This window comes from Canis lupus, chromosome 26, assembly GCF_011100685.1.
Source record: "Canis lupus familiaris isolate Mischka breed German Shepherd chromosome 26, alternate assembly UU_Cfam_GSD_1.0, whole genome shotgun sequence".
NCBI lineage: Eukaryota > Metazoa > Chordata > Mammalia > Carnivora > Canidae > Canis > Canis lupus.
This window is the reverse complement of record NC_049247.1, coordinates 28,883,255-28,899,052: the sequence shown is the minus strand read 5'-3', so window position 1 is coordinate 28,899,052 and position 15,798 is coordinate 28,883,255. Positions and strand designations below refer to the sequence as shown.

General features: G+C 48.7%; 1 protein-coding gene across 1 annotated transcript; it reads left to right on the top strand.

The window, feature by feature from the left end:
• Window positions 1-738: 738 nt before the first annotated feature.
• On the top strand, window positions 739-13,560 carry LOC100687054 (immunoglobulin lambda-like polypeptide 5). The gene is made up of 3 exons (XM_038575836.1): window positions 739-953; window positions 11,769-11,887; window positions 13,213-13,560. Exons 1-3 carry the CDS (start codon window positions 754-756, stop codon window positions 13,530-13,532), a joined length of 639 nt encoding a protein of 212 aa, XP_038431764.1. The 5' UTR covers window positions 739-753; the 3' UTR covers window positions 13,533-13,560.
• Window positions 13,561-15,798: the final 2,238 nt, after the last annotated feature.

Sequence of the window (15,798 nt, the reverse complement as noted above, 5' to 3'; positions counted from 1 at the left end):
CACCCCACAGCAAAGCATGAGGTTCCCGGGCAGACAGTTCATGGGCATTGGGGGAGAGGGAAAGGGGACTCATGGAAGCCATGATTGTGCATTGTGCCAACACTATGCTCATGATCATGACCTCCGGATAAAACCTATGAGGGTGAGTGTGTGTGTGTGTGAGAGAGAGAGAGAGTGAGAGACAGAGAGAGAAAGAGAGAGAGAGATGACACCCCTGACATACTGAACATGGTGCATTAAACACTATTTTTACAATTGTATCATGATTCCTGAACTTGAACATCGGCTTCCTGCTAAACTACACCTGTTTCCTCCCCTGTCACCGCCTCTGCCCCAGGCTGGTGGGAGCCCCAGCCCCAGCCCCAGCCCCAGCCCACTAAACGCAGGCGGCTTCTGCTCCACTGGCATTTCACTGCCCTCCATGGCCTCTCCCGTCCCAGGGGAGATGCTCCACACACCCCGAGAAGGAAGGCAGGAGCAGGTGTGCCCACCCGGGGCCCCAGGGACAAGACCGGGCTTGCAGCTGTGGGGGGAGACGGTTGAGCCCTGGATGCCGACCACCGCAGGGCAGTTGGCCAATGGCCCGCTGGGAGGGCCCCCAGGAGTGACAGCCTTGGAGAGAGGGGGCACCCTTGCAGAGGGGCCACTTAGGCCAGGGGACACTGGGGGAGCCACTGCCGGCAAGAAGGCCCAGGATCCCTACTGACTCTTCCAGGGGGCGCAAGCCTGCGGGTCCTGAGCCCCCGAGGGCGAATGAGGCCGGGGACAGGTCAGGTGGGCGCTCAGGCGCCCTGGGGGCAGAGCCCGGGTCCCAAGCCCGGCTGGCCCCTGCTGCTGCTGGGCCTGGCTGTGGGTGCCCACGGCCGGCTGCCCCCCACGACAGCAGCGCCACCGGGCAGCGCCCCAGGCCCTAGAGCCCCAGGAGGAAGCAGCTCTCGGAGCCTGTGGGACAGGTAAGGGACCGAGGCCCGGGGGAAGGGGGGAGGCTGGCAGCGAGGAGGGGCAGCCGCGACAGACACTGGCTTCCTTCAAAGCGCTGACATTTCGTCCAGGGTGCATCGGTTTGTGTTAAGTTTTTGCAGTATTGTATTAAAATGCTATTTATCGCGATTACTGAGTTTTTTGGCACCCAGGCCTAGCACCTCACTCCCCAGACTGACCCCCCGGGAGGGAAGAAACAGGAGGCAGGGGCAGGATGAGGCGAGGGTGGGTTGTGGGTGCGGAGCTCGCCCTGGGCCCAGCCGCCTCCTCCCGGGAGCCGAGAGTGCAGACTGCGGGGGGGTGGGGGGGGACTTCCCTGCTGTCCCAGGGTCCCGGGACCCCCAGCCAAGGCCTCTTCCTATGACTGAGCCCACCCAGGGTGCAAGTGCCTCTGTGGGAGAGGCTCCTGTGAGGGTCTAGGCGGCCACAGTCTGTCCCCACTGGCTGGGTGACCCCAGCCCGCTCCTCTCTGTGAAGTCCCTGGACATCTGGGTCCCCTTATGATAATGAGGACAGCCAATCACTGTAGGGGCGGGACCTCCCTCAGCGGCCCGCGTGGTCCCCGGGTTAGAGATGAGGATAGAGGTCCTGAGAGCTGAGGATCAGAGCCCTAGGTCTTGGAACAAAGAGAGGCCGCAAGGGGCTGTGCCCTCCGGCCCCCAAGACAGGCGGGTGCTGTCTCCAGGCGAAGCCCCGAGAATGTTATCGTTTGTGAAAACAAGGAAGGAAAAACCACTCAGGAAACCGATCACAGGGCGCCCCGGTGGCTCAGCGGCTGAGCGCCTGCCTCCAGCTCAGGTCATGACCTCGGGGTCCTGGGATCGAGTCCTGCATGGGGCCCCCTGCATGGAGCCTGCTTCTCCCTCTGCCTCTGCCTCTCTCTGTGTGTCTCATGAATAAACAAATAAAGTCTTTAAAAAAAGAAAAAAGAAAAAAAAACAGTCACATGAGTGGCAGCAGGGAACTGCGGCTGTGAGAGGAGCATTAAGGGGGGGCCGGGGGTGCGGGCGCTGCGGGCGATGGGAGGGCCGACCCCAGCCGGCCTGGCCATCCAGCCACCAGCATCGCTGTTGTCCGCTTGTGCTGTTTCCAGCACCCGCCGATGGCAGGAAAAATTGGCTTTTGCCCCACGCATGGAGCTGTTGCCACTTATGCGCGTCCCTATTCTCACTGCTGCTTTGCCCCGCTGAGGCCCTGCTCTCCCGTCCCCCCCCACGCAGGGCCAGCGGGTGTAGAGGGTGGGCGTGAACCACGGGGGTCACGTGCAGTCTTGAGGACAGATCCTAAGACCATTTCTGGAGCAGCAAGGTGGGGGTGGGGGGGACATGACCAAGCTGGTCTTACAGATAGAGGGGTGCTGGCTGGTGATGGGGTGTCTCCGGGCACAGGGAGCAGGAGGCTGTGTGGAGAGTGAGGGGCACAGGAGCAGCAGGGATTGGGGCCGGGATGGGGAGGGGGCGGCAGACCGTGGAGGCTTTCTGCACCTGTGCTCCCCCCCCCGCCCCCCCCGCCGCCCCCACGCCCCAGGTGCTTGAGGGACTTAAGTAAGGGACTCTCAGAGTCAGAATTGCATCTTGGGAAAATGGCTTCGGATTTTTTGATGGAGGATTAGAGCTGCAGAGAGGGGTCTGTCCACACAGCGACCAAGATCACCTGTGAAAGTGGCAAGTGAATTTAAGGTCATGGTACCAGAGGGTTGATGGAGGAGGACCAGGCACTCTCATGGATGGTCAGTGTGAGGCGAAATTCTTGGAACAAATAACACCATCTGTCAAGATTCATAAAAATCTAGGGGGGGTCCCTGGGGATCCCTGGGTGGCTCAGCGGTTTGGCGCCTGCCTTTGGCCCAGGGCGCAATCCTGGAGACCCGGGATCGAGTCCCGCATCAGGCTCCTGGCATGGAGCCTGCTTCTCCCCCCCCCCCGCCCCCCGTGTGTGTCTATCATAAATAAATAAATAAATCTTTAAAAAAAAATCTAGGGGGGGTCCCTGGGTGGCTCAGCGGTTTAGCACCTGCCTTCGGCCCAGGGCGTGATCCTGGAGACCCGGAATTGAGTCCCGCATCGGGCTCCCTGCATGGGGCCTGCTTCTCCCTCTGCCTGTGTCTGCCTCTCTCTCTCTCTTCTGTCTTTCATGAATAAATAAATAAAAATCTTTTTAAAAATTCATAAAAATCTGCCTTCCTTTTAACCAAGGAATTCCGCTTCTAGAAATTTATCTCCAAATAATCAGCACTTGAGCTAAAGATTTTGTGTTCAGAAGAAAATGTGGGAAACACCCTCAATGTCCAACAATAAGAGAAGGTGAAATAAACTATGATATATCCATGAAAGGGAATAATAAACTCATTTTACATATATATATATTTGGTGACTGTAATAACTAATAAAGATTTCTATTTTTATTTTACTCGAATTTATTCAGAATAAAAGTCCCTCTTTTAGTATAGTAGTTGTATAAATTTTAATAAAGTCGTTGAGTCATGTAATGATCACCACAATCAAGATAGAGAATCTTTCTATCCCCATCCCAGTTTCTGTGTCCCTTTTGTAATTATTCCCTTTCTCTGCCCCAACCATGGCAACTACTGATCTCGCTGCCCTATACTTTTGCCTTTTTCAGAATATCATATAAATGGAATAGCGCAGTGTGTAACCTTTTTGGAAGTTAAACTTTTGGGGTTTTTTTTTAAGATTTTTTTTTTTTAATTTGAGAGGGAGTGTGTTCACAAGTGGGGGGGGGAGTGGCAGACAGAAGGAGAGGGAGAAGCCATACTCCCCACTGAACGGGGAGCCCCATGCAGGGCTCAATCCTGGGACCCTGAGATCATGACCTGAACTGAAGGCAGATGCTTAACAGACTGAACCCCCCCAGGCGCCCCTTATTTTGAAATCACTGTAGATTCACATGTAGTTAAAAGTCACCTGTGGGGCAACCTGGGTGGCTCAGGGGTGTAGTGCCGCCCTCAGCCCAGGGTGTGATCCTGGAGACCCTGGATCGAGTCCCACGTTGGGCTCCCTGCATGGAGCCTGCTTCTCCCTCTGCCTGTGTCTCTGCCTCTTTCTCTCTCTCCTCTCTGTGTTGCTCAAATAAATAAACTCTTAAAAAAAAGAATAAAAGGGGATCCCTGGGTGGCGCAGCGGTTTAGCGCCTGCCTTTGGCCCAGGGCGCGATCCTGGAGACCCAGGATCGAGTCCCACGTCGGGCTCCCAGTGCATGGAGCCTGCTTCTCCCTCTGCCTGTGTCTCTGCCTCTCTCTCTCTCTCTCACTGTGTGCCTATCATAAATAAAAAATAAAATAAAAATTAAAAAAAAAAGTCACCTGTGCCCTTCACCTGGTTTCCCCCAATGGTAATGTCTTGTAAAACTATGATAAAATATCACAACCAGGACACTGACTTCGAAATCGTTAAGGTACAGAACACTTCCCCCACCGCAGATTCCTCGTCTCGCCCCGGTCATGCCACCCCCACTTCCCTCCTTTCCAGGCCCCTTCCTTACCACCTGGTGACGACTAATTTGATCTTCATTTCTAATTTTGTCATTTCAAGATTGGTCTATAAATGGGATTACATGGTGCGTGACATTTGGTGTTTAGAGTTTTTCAGCCAGCATAATTTTCTGGGTGAACAGGATCTTTTGAATCTGCCTTCTTTAGTTCAACATAACACCTTTGCAGTTCACCCAGGTTATCCCGTTTATCAGTAGCTTGTTCCCTCTCGTTGCTGAGAAGGCTCCATGCTTCAAAGTGTGATATTTTGTTTAGCTGTTCACCAGTATGGTGTTGAACGGAAGAGGCAAAAATAGGCACCCATGTCTTGTTCCTGACCTTGAGGGGAAATCGTTCCACATTCCACCAGTGAATATGCTGTTCACTGTGGAGTTTTCATAGATGGTCTTTATAAAGTGGAAGAAGTTCCCTTCTACTCCATGTTTTTTAAAGTTTTTTTGTCATGAGATTGTGCTGGATTTTGTCAAATATTTTTCTGCATCGATTGAGATGGTCACGTGGCTATCATCCCTCATTCTATTATTGATTTTCTTAAGTTGAACCACCCTTGCATTCCTGGGATAAATCCCTCTTACTGTGTGATTCTTTTAATATGCTGTTGGATTCACTTTTCTAGTGTTTTGTTGAGCATTTTTGCATTTGTATTCATAAGGGTTAGTAGTTTGTAGTTTTCTTATGATGTCTTTGTTTGCCTTTGATATCAGGGTAATTCTGGCCCTCAAAGAATGAGCTAGGGAGTGTTCCTTTCTTTTCTATTTTTCAGAATAACTTGTGAAGGATTGGTGTTAAATTTTCTCTAAATATTTAGTTTAGGGGTGCCTGGGCAACTCAGTTGGTTAAGCATTTGACTCTTAGTTTCAGCTCAGGTCATGATCTCAGGGTCATGGGATCAAGCTCCATGTCAGGCTGGGGGCTTAGCACAGAGTCAGCTTGAGATTCTCTCTTGGGAATCCCTGGATGGCTCAGAGGTTTAGCGCTGCCTTTGGCCCAGGGCGTGATCCTGGAGTCCTGGGATCGAGTCCCATGTCAGGCTCCCTGCATGGAGCCTGCTTCTCCCTCTGCCTGTGTCTCTGTCTCTCTTTCTGTGTCTCTTATGAATAAATAAAATCTAAAAAAAAAAAGATTATCTCTCTCTCCCTTTCCCTCTGACCCTCCTCCTGCTCATGTGCAGGCTCAATAAATAAATAAGTAAGTAAGTAACTATTTGGTACATACCTACAGGCGTACAAAAAAATATTTGGTTTTCTGGTGAAGCCATCTGGTCCTGGACTTTTCTTTGTGGGAATGGATTTTGATCTCTTTAGTTGTTATAGGCCTATTCAGGTTTTTTTTTTGTTTTGTTTTTTTTTTTTTTTTTAGTCAGTTTGGGTTGTTTGTGTCTTTCTGGGAATTTGTTCATTTCATCTAGGTTATCTGATTTGTTGGTATTCAGTTGTTCATGTTATTTCCTTACAATCCTTTTCATTTTTACATGGTGTGTAGTAATGTCCCAACTTTCAGTCCTGACTTTAGTAATTGGAATCTTCTCTCTCTGTTTTGTATTTGTTGGTCTGGTAATGGTTTCTCGAAGCTGCTAAATTTCACAGAATCAGTTTTTGGGTTTACTGGTTCTCCCTATCTCTAATTCATTTGTTTCTACACTAATCTCTATTATTTCCTTATTTCTGCTAGCTTTGGAATTGTTCATTTTCTATTTCCTTAGAGTTCAGTTATGGGTTTGAAATTTTTCTTCTTTTTTATTTTTTTTTATTTATTTATTTTTTTAATATTTTTTTTCTTTATTTATTTATGATAGTCACAGAGAGAGAGAGAGAGAGGCAGAGACACAGGCAGAGGGAGAAGCAGGCTCCATGCACCGGGAGCCCGACGTGGGATTCGATCCCGGGTCTCCAGGATCGCGCCCTAGGCCAAAGGCAGGCGCCAAACCGCTGCGCCACCCAGGGATCCCTCTTCTTTTTTAATAGAAGCATTTTTATAGTTATAACTTTTCCTTAGAGCACCTGTGTCACTGAATCCATAGGTTTCAGTGTGTTGGGTTTTCATTTTCATTCATCTCAAAGTATCTTTTCATTTCACCAGTAGTTTCTTCTTTGATCCATTGATGACTTAAGACTGTATTGTTTAATTTCTACATATTGTTTAATTTTCCAGTCTTCTCCTGTTGTTGACTGGTAGTTTCATCCCACATGGTCAGAGAAGATTGCAAAATTTCAGTATATTTTAATTTGAGCCTTGTTTTGTGACTTTTTAAATAAGATTTTTAAAAAGTAATCTCTGCACCCAGCATGGTGCTCGAGCTCACAACCCCAAGACCAAGAGTCGCACGCCCCATGGACTGAGCCAGCCAGGTGCCTGGAGCCTTGTTTTGTGACTTAACAAATGGTCTATCTTGAAGAATGTTTCATGGGCTCTTGAAAAGAATTTTTGTTTCGCTGTTGTTGGGTGGAGTATCCTATATATGCCTGTTGGTCTACTTGTTTTATAGTGTTATTATGAGCAAAATAAAATATTAAAAAATTAAGTCCTCTATTTCCTCATTGAGCTTTGGTGTAATTTTTCCACATATTATTGAAAGTGGGGTATTGAAGTCTCCAAATATTATATTAGGACTTCTCTCTCCCTCCAATTCTGCCAATGTTTGCTTACATATCTTAAGACTGTTGTTAGGGTCTTTCCATTTATGATTGCTATATATTCTTAATGGATTAACCCTTTCATCAATACATAATATTTTTTTGGACTCTGGTAATAATTTTTCACTGAAAATCTATTTTGTCTCGTATTAGTAGAGCCACCCAGCTCTCTTTTGGTTGCTATCTATCTGCATGGAATCTCTTTTTCCATCCTTTCCCTTTCAATCTTTATATACCTTTGGATTGAAAGTGACTCTCCTGCAGACAACATATAGTTGGATCTTGTAGAGTTCTTTTTATCCATTTTGACAGGTTATGCCTTTTATTTATTTTTTTTAATTTTATTTATTTATGAGAGACACACACACACACAGAGAGAGAGAGAGAGAGAGAGAGAGAGGCAGAGACAGAAGCAGGCTCCAGGCAGAGAGCCCGATGCGGGACTCGATCCTCAGACTCCAGGATCATGCCCTGGGCCCAAGGCAGGCGCTAAACCACTGAGCCACCCAGGGATCCCCAGGTTATGCCTTTTAATTGGAGTTTAATCCTTTACATGTAATTACTAATATTGAAAGACTGACTTTTGCCATTTTGCTATGTGTTTTCTGTCTGACATCTTTTTTTTCTCAATTTTCCTGTTACAGCCTTCTTTTTTTAATCAATTTTTTATTCCCTTGTCATTTCCTTTCCAGTATATGCTTTTGGTATTTTCCAAGTGGCTACCTTGAAGACTACAACTAACACCTTCAATTTATAACAACTGTGTTAGTTTGCTAGGGCTGCTATAATCAAGTAGCCACAGCCTGGCAGGTTTAAACAACAGAAATTCATTTTTTCACAATTATGGAAGCTAGAAGTCTGCTATTAAGGTCTCACTTGGGTTTCTTTCTTGTGGATGGCCACCTTCTCCTTGTGTCTTCACATGATCATCCCTCAGTGTGTATCTGTGTCCCAGTCACCTCTTCTTATAAGGATACCAGTTATGTTGAATTAGGGCCTACTCTTATAAGCTTATTTTAAGTTAATTACCTCTTTAAAACTCTATATCCAAATAGTCATATTGTGACTTCAACATATGAATATATTAGGACTTCAACATATGCATTTGGGGAGCATTCAACTCAGCCCATAACAACAAACTAGTTTGAATTAATCAACTTTCTGTCGATAATATGTAAACACTGTGCTCCCATACCTCTCTGTTCCTCCCTCTTTACCTTGTTATTGTTATAAATGCTATCTCATTGTGTGTCTATTAACATAGATTTTATAATTGTTGTATGCATATGTCTTTCAAGTCACATGGGGGAAAAGTAGTTAAAACCCAAAAATAGGGACGCCTGGGTAGCTCAGTGGTTGAGCGTCTGCCTTTGGCTCAGGGCATGATCTCAGAGTCCTGCAATCAAGTCCCACATAGGGCTTCCGGCATGGAGCCTGCTTCTCCCTCTGCCTGTGTCTCTGCCTCTCTCTCTCTCTCTCTCTGTGTCTCTCATGAATAAATAAATAAAATATTTAAAAATAAATAAATAAAAATAAAAAATAAAACCCAAAAATATAACAATTCTGGATTTTATATATATTCATTTAGTTGCTCTTATCAGTGTTCTTTATTCTTCATACAGCTTTGGGTTGCTATCCATTGTAGCCCCATTCTCTTCTCTCCCAAGCCCTGGAAAACACGATTCTACTTCCTGTTTTTATGACTTTGACTCCTCTAAATACCCCATGTAAGTGGAATCATGCGGTATTTGTGAACCAACAGTACACAAGGGTTCCAATTTCTTCACATCCTTACCAACACTTGTTTTCTAGTTTGTTTTTTTAATGGTAGCCATCCCGATGAGTGGGAAGTGGTATCCCATGGTACCTTAATGGTCTTAATTCACATTTACTTAATGATTCGTAATATTGAGCATCTTTCATGTGCTTATCGGCCATTTGTATATCTTCTTTAGAAAAATGCCTGTTCAAGTTCTTTGCCCATTTTTTAAAAGATTATTTATTTATTTATTTATTTATTTGACAGGGAGAGAGAGAGAGAACAAACAAGGGGAGGAGGTGTCAGGCAGAGGGAGAGGGAGAATTAGGCTCCCTGCTCTGCCTAATGCTTGGCTTGATCCCAAGACTCTGGGATTGTGTCCTGAGCTAAAGGCAGATGCTTAACCAACTAAGCCACCCAGGCACCCCTCTTTCAATTGGATTGTTTGGGGGGTTTTTTGTTGAGTTTAGGAGCTCATATATATTCTGGATATTAACCTTTTATTACATGCGTAATTCACAAATATTTTTTTTCATTCTGTAGGGTTGCCTTTTTACCCTGTGGATAGCATCTTCTTGATATACAACATTTTGAAATTTTCATGAAATCCATCTTGTCTAGTTTTTCTTTTGTTGCCTGTGCCTTCAGCCTCATATCCAAGAAATCATTATCAATCCAAAGTTATAAAGTTTATTTATTTATTTATTTATTTATTTATTTATTTATTTAAGAGAGAGAGAGAGAGCAAGCGCACAAGCAGGGAGAGCTGCAGGCAAAGAGAGAGGGAGAACCAGGCTTCCTGCCAATCAGGAGCTGGATGTGGGGCTTGATCCCAGGATCCTGAGATCATGACCTGAGCCGAAAGCAGACACTTAACTGAGTCACCCAGGTGCCCCAGTTAAAGCTTTTGTCCTATGTTTCTTCTAAGAGTTTCATCGTTTTAACTCATATATTTACATCTTACGTCCATTTTGAATTAACTTTTGTATATGATGCTAGGTAAGAGCCCAACCTCATTCTTCTGCATATGAACATCCACATTTCCCAGCACCATTTGTTGAAAAGACTGTCCTTTCCCCACTGAATGGTCTTGGCACCCTTGTCAAAAATCATTTGATTATATGTGTAAGAATTTATTTCTGGGCTCTCTTTTCTATTCCATTGGTCTGTATTTATGCTGATACCTTACTGTCTTAATTATTGTAGCTTTATAGTAAGTTTCGAAGCCTTGTAGTGTCATTCCTCCAACTTTGTTCTTTCTTTTCAATATTGTGTTAGCTATTCTGAGTTCTTTGCTCCTCTATATAAACTTTAGAATAAGTTTGCCAATATCCACAAAACACTTTGCTGGGACTTTGGGATGCATTGAACCTATAGATCTGGCCTGAGGGTTGGATGGTAAGAGCACTCACGGTTGCGTGTGACAAGATATGATAAGGAAAAGGGCTGGACCATTTGCTTCAACGTGGATGGAACTGGAGGGTATTATGCTGAGTGAAGTAAGTCAGTCGGAGAAGGACAAACATTATATGTTCTCATTCATTTGGGGAATATAAATAATAGTGAAAGGGAAAATAAGGGAAGGGAGAAGAAATGTGTGGGAAATATCAGAAAGGGAGACAGAACGTAAAGACTCCTAACTCTGGGAAACGAACTAGGGGTGGTAGAAGGGGAGGAGGGCGGGGGGTGGGAGTGAATGGGTGACGGGCACTGGGTATTATTCTGTATGTTAGTAAATTGAACACCAATAAAAAAAAAAAAGAAACAAAAATAAATAAATAAATAAATAAAAATAAAAAAAAATTAAAAAAAAAAGGAAAAGGGCTGGATTGGGGGAAAGGTGGTCAGTCTAATTTGGACATGGTGAATTTGAGATTCCTGTTGGACACGCAACTGAAAATGGTCAATAGGCAATTTAGGGAGAGCCAAGGAGCGGGTTTGGAGCTGGAATAGACTCGAGCCTCACCAAATGGGCAGTAGTGGGAATTCACAATGTAGGAAGATGGCAAAGAAGGACCCAGGGTGCGAGTCTGGGAGTCAGCTGCCACGCATGGGCAGGGGCGAAAGGGAAGTCAGAGGAGGATAATGGAGGGTCTCAGATGCCAACAGGAAGAGAGTCACGAAAAAGAGAAGCTGACTCTATGTTGCATCCTATAAAGACATAATGTACAACAGGAACTGGGGAATTGCCTAGGAAGAGGACCCTGTTGGCTCTGATCTGAGAGCTTTCAGAGAGAGATGGAGATGCAAACCAGGGAGGTCCACCATGTGCCAGCATGTGAAACAGTACTGGAGCTACTGTTGGATGGATAGACGGGTGGGTGGGTGGATGGATGGATGAACGCATGGACAGTTGGATAGGCAGGTGGACAGAAAAACAGTGGTCTGAGAGATCAAAGGAAGCTTCATCAAAGAGGTAGGACTGAACTGTGTCTTGATGTGTAGAGAACAAGTGGGAGGTCTTCACACGAAAGCACTATGAGTTAGGAATGACCCAGTCCCAGACCAGTAAGTCCAGGGAGGAAGCCACCTGGCTGGACCATGGGACATTGTAGGAGAGGGATCCTCAGAAGCCCTAAATAAGGAGACATCAGGCAGGTCTGAGCAAGTTCAGGACTTGCTGTGCCACCCACATGACAGGATGAGGCACCAAGGGATTTACTGAACACCTACTCCATGCAGTGTCACTGTCAGCACTGAGGAATAAGAGGTGACCACGGTAGCCTTGGAAAAGGGAGAAACATACTAGACATGAGTGGAGTCTGCCTCAATCAGGGGGCTGGGTCTGGGGACACCTCTGGGCTGTGGGCTAATCCAGGTGTGCCACAGCCTCTAGGAGCCTGGCTGCCCAGCCCCACCTGCTACAATCCTCTGCCCATCACAGGTTCCTGTTCTGGCCTGGCCCCCATGGGGCAGGCCCCAGGTGCTGGCCCGGTGGGTTTTGGCCCGAAACTCAGTCACCCTGGTTTGTGTTCAGTGAAGGAATCGAGCTCACCGTCCTAGGTAAGTGGTTCTCACCATGTTTCTCAACCTGTCCCACCCCTTTGTTGTCTCAGGAAAGTTATTTTTATTTGGGGGCTCCTTCTTGTCTGCCCTCCCAGCCTTAAGGACTGACCCCTAGCAGATTTGTGGGATCTGGGGAAAGTAGAATGGTCTCGGAAAACAGCAAGAAAGATCCCAATGGTACAAGCATTTACCTTTAGAATCTGATCGTTGAATGTGTCCAGATTCCTGAGGCCTAGGTTGGGGGGAGTGATCCAAAAATGGGAACTCCTTACCTTCTAGGGCAGACACCTGTGTGGGGTCTAAGGCTGGTTCTGACTAGGGGCACTGGGGCAGCCTTAGAGAGAGTCCCTTGGGGTCTTGGCTGAGGGCTTGATGTCCACCCAGGCCAGGGCCACACGGGAGGATGGGGTCATGGCTGGGGCTGTGACCTCAGCCTTTGGACACACAGAGGGGCAGCCTCAGAGGAGGTCATGGAGAGACACAGGGCAATATGGTTTGCTCTAGGCTTGAGTGCTCACGGCCTTTGCTAGGCTATGAGGACACAGGGACAGAGACACGAGTGATGCAGGACAAGATGACCAGAAGCACAGCCCTCCCAGGATCAAAAGGAGCAGTTCCCGTGGGTCAGAATCTTATCTGTCCCTGGTGCCCCATACCGCCAGGCCCCAGGTGTCCCACCTTCCTCAGAGGGTATTTTAAACTCAGGAGATGACCAAAGTAGGGAGTGGCTGGGGGCTCAGAGCTACACAGCTGCCGCTTAAAGTCAGGAGTCATCAGAGGTGCTCAGGTGGCCATGGGGCCACCATGTCTGTCATCTGAGGGGAGTAGCCCCAAGAGGGCAGCAGAGGTGAAGGGTTCTGTGGTCGAGGCAGGAGGGATAGGGAAGATGGCAGGGCCTTGGGGTGTTCAGTCTTCCCAGGAGGCAGGGTCAGAGTCCCCCTTGAGGGGGACAGGGGGCTCCATGCCCACCGGGCACGAGGCCTCCACACGTGCCGTCGGTGGTCCTGACAAGCTGGGTAGGGGACTCCAGGTCATAGGGTAAACACCGGGAGCCAGAAGAATGAGGTAAAACAGGGGCCAGATGCTGGGCTGAGGAGGAAACTGAGGCTGCAGATGTGCTTCTCACACATCGGAGAGAGGTGACCTGGAAGGGCTGCCGGGAGCACGGGGGCTGCCTGCTGTCCAGGGTTGGGGAGGAAAGGAGGGCCCTTGGGTGACCAAGCGTGGCCACCGTGGGAACGGCCACAGAGGCTGTGGATGGGGAAGGGCGCCCAACACCCGGACTCTCCCTGCAGCCCTTGCCCTCTCCTCGGGCCCCACAGGTCAGCCCAAGGCCTCCCCCTCGGTCACGCTCTTCCTGCCACTTTCGGGGGAGCTCGGCGCCGACAAGGCCACCCTGGTGTGCCTCATCAGCGACTTCTACCCCAGCGGCGTGACGGTGGCCTGGAAGGCAGACGGCAGCCCCGTCACCCAGGGCGTGGAGACCACCAAGCCCTCCAGGCAGAGCAACAACAAGTACGCGGCCAGCAGCTACCTGAGCCTGACGCCTGACAAGTGGAAATCTCACAGCAGCTTCAGCTGCCTGGTCACGCACGAGGGGAGCACCGTGGAGAAGAAGGTGGCCCCCGCAGAGTGCTTGTAGGTCCCGACGCCCCCGCCCACCTAAGGGGGCCCGGAGCCTCAGGACCTCCAGGAGGATCTTGCCTCCCATCTGGGTCATCCCAGCCCTTCTCCCCGCACCCAGGCAGCACTCAATAAAGTGTCCTTCCTTCAATCAGAAATCGCGCTCTCCGCTCATTTGGGTTCAACACTTAGTGTCCTGAACTCAACCATCCTCAAATGTGAACATGATTCTTTCCCCCGCTGTGGGAAGGGAGTCTGCAGAAGGATTGTCACATTTTTTTGAGGGGTGGTTTTACTCTTACCCAGAATTTCCCAAGAATATTCCAGAACAGGAAATACCAACAGCAGAACCAAGATAGAATGGGATGCCCAGGTGGCCCAGTGGTTTAGCTCCACCTTCGGCCCAGGGCCTGATCCTGGAGACCTGGGATCGAGTCCCACGTCAGGCTCCCTGCATGGAGCCTGCTTCTCCCTCTGCCTGTGTCTCTGCCTCTCTCTCTCTCTCTCTCTCTCTCTCTCTCTCTCTCTCTCTCTCCCTGTGTCTCTCATGAATAAATAATAAAATCTTAAAAAAAAAAAAGAACCAAGATAGAAGACCATCCTCTGCCACGTCTCTGTGCTTACGCTTGCGTGCACCTCATCAGTCATCAGCACCCTGAAGCCCACTGCCTTTGGTTCCCTGTGGACTCCTGGATAAGGTCTGAGCTCTTCCCTGGACCTGGGGCCTCACCGTTGGGGACAAGCTCCCTCAGAGATGTCCCCTCTCCTTTCCTTTATGGCCCCATTCAACACCATGTTGTCTATGGTCTCCTACCCCATCTGGACCTTTCCCATTGTCATAGCCTAGAGCATCCCCCCTTTCTTAGCGGTCCCTGCCCTTGCCTCCCCATTGATACCACCCTGTGCCCCTCTTACACAAGACTCTGTCACACTCACTACAGTCCCTGCACCCTATTCACTCAATTGCATACCCCAACTGGGGGCCCCTCCTCCCACATCTGCGATGGGGGATCCCAGCTGTATTCAAAGCCTGGAAGGCAGGAGCCCCTTAGAATCCAATCTATCACTGACCCCATTACAAGCACTAAACCAAAATGCCCATGGGTAGTCACTGGGGCCAGGGGTTCAATATCAAGATTACATTCTGGATTGTGCCCTGGACAACTGTGGGTTGTGGACTGACTCACCTTCTTAGATGTTGGGAATGGGCCCTGAGAACCAGGTGGACTGCTGTGCTAGGAGCTGGCTCAGCATGGTGGATGTAGGCTCAGGGTCCCACAGACAGACTGGACATGCGTGCATGCACAACATGCACACTCACAGGCACAATAAACTCAAATCCACACACTAGCACACACTCACACACCTGCTATTGCACACATGGTCATGTTGCACGTGTGTCTAGACTGTGTGGTGGCATCCAGAACCCTCCATAGGCCTCAACTCTGCAGGAAGCACAGGCCTCACTGTGTCTGGAAACAAGACTGTCACGTCTTCCAGGTGGCATTCCCCAAGCAAGCTGGGCCACAGACAGAGCTCCGTCCAGGAAGTTACCTAAGATGGGATATGTCACTCAGACATCCCTCCTACCCTCCATGTCTGGGGATGGGAGGAAGCTCACCCCTCCAAGAAGTGAAGGGACGGTGGGGAGAGGGCCCCCCTCTCAAGCTCTCATGGGCCAGACCAGCCCCCACAAAGAGGAGCCTGGACCTCGAGCCTCCCAAGCAGCTGCAGGTGGACCTGGCTTTGGTGGGGAGGGTGGCAGGGATGACAGAAGGTTGGGTTTGAGGCTGTGTCACCGTGTTATGTGTTCAGTGAAAGGATTCAGGTGACTGCTTTCTCTCTCTTTGGGGACCAGAGTGAAATTTGGATTTGAATGTCTCTGCTTTCCATTCAGTCTAGGACTGGGATTTGAATCATTCTGGCATTCTGGAAACTTCACCTTTTTGTCTGGCTATCTCACCCCCTGTAGCCTATTCCTGCTCTGAAGCACCTGGTGTGGACAGGATGGGCCAGTTCCAGTGACCCCGTCCTGTCCCTCCTCCCTGTGGCTCAGAGCTGCTCCTCCAGTTGACCATCTCCTCTGGCCTCTGGGGTAGAAGGAATCCTCATTTTTCCTTATGGGGTAGTTGCATTCTTACTCAGAATAGCCCAGAGAATGTTCCAGAATAGAAGATAGGCCAGCAGGACAGGACAGCCCACCCTCAGCACCTTCCCTATATTTACCACTCTTGTGTAGACCACATCCACCCCCAACGGTCTTGGGGCCCACTGCCCATGGTTCC

Bases quoted from the DNA above. Each gene is read 5' to 3' on its own strand.
- LOC100687054 (XM_038575836.1), top strand. From the start codon at position 754: ATGAGGCCGGGGACAGGTCAGGTGGGCGCTCAGGCGCCCTGGGGGCAG. The intron at 954-11,768 runs GTAAGGGACCGA...TGCCCATCACAG, and splicing joins TCTCGGAGCCTGTGGGACAG to GTTCCTGTTCTGGCCTGGCC. The intron at 11,888-13,212 runs GTAAGTGGTTCT...CGGGCCCCACAG, and splicing joins AATCGAGCTCACCGTCCTAG to GTCAGCCCAAGGCCTCCCCC.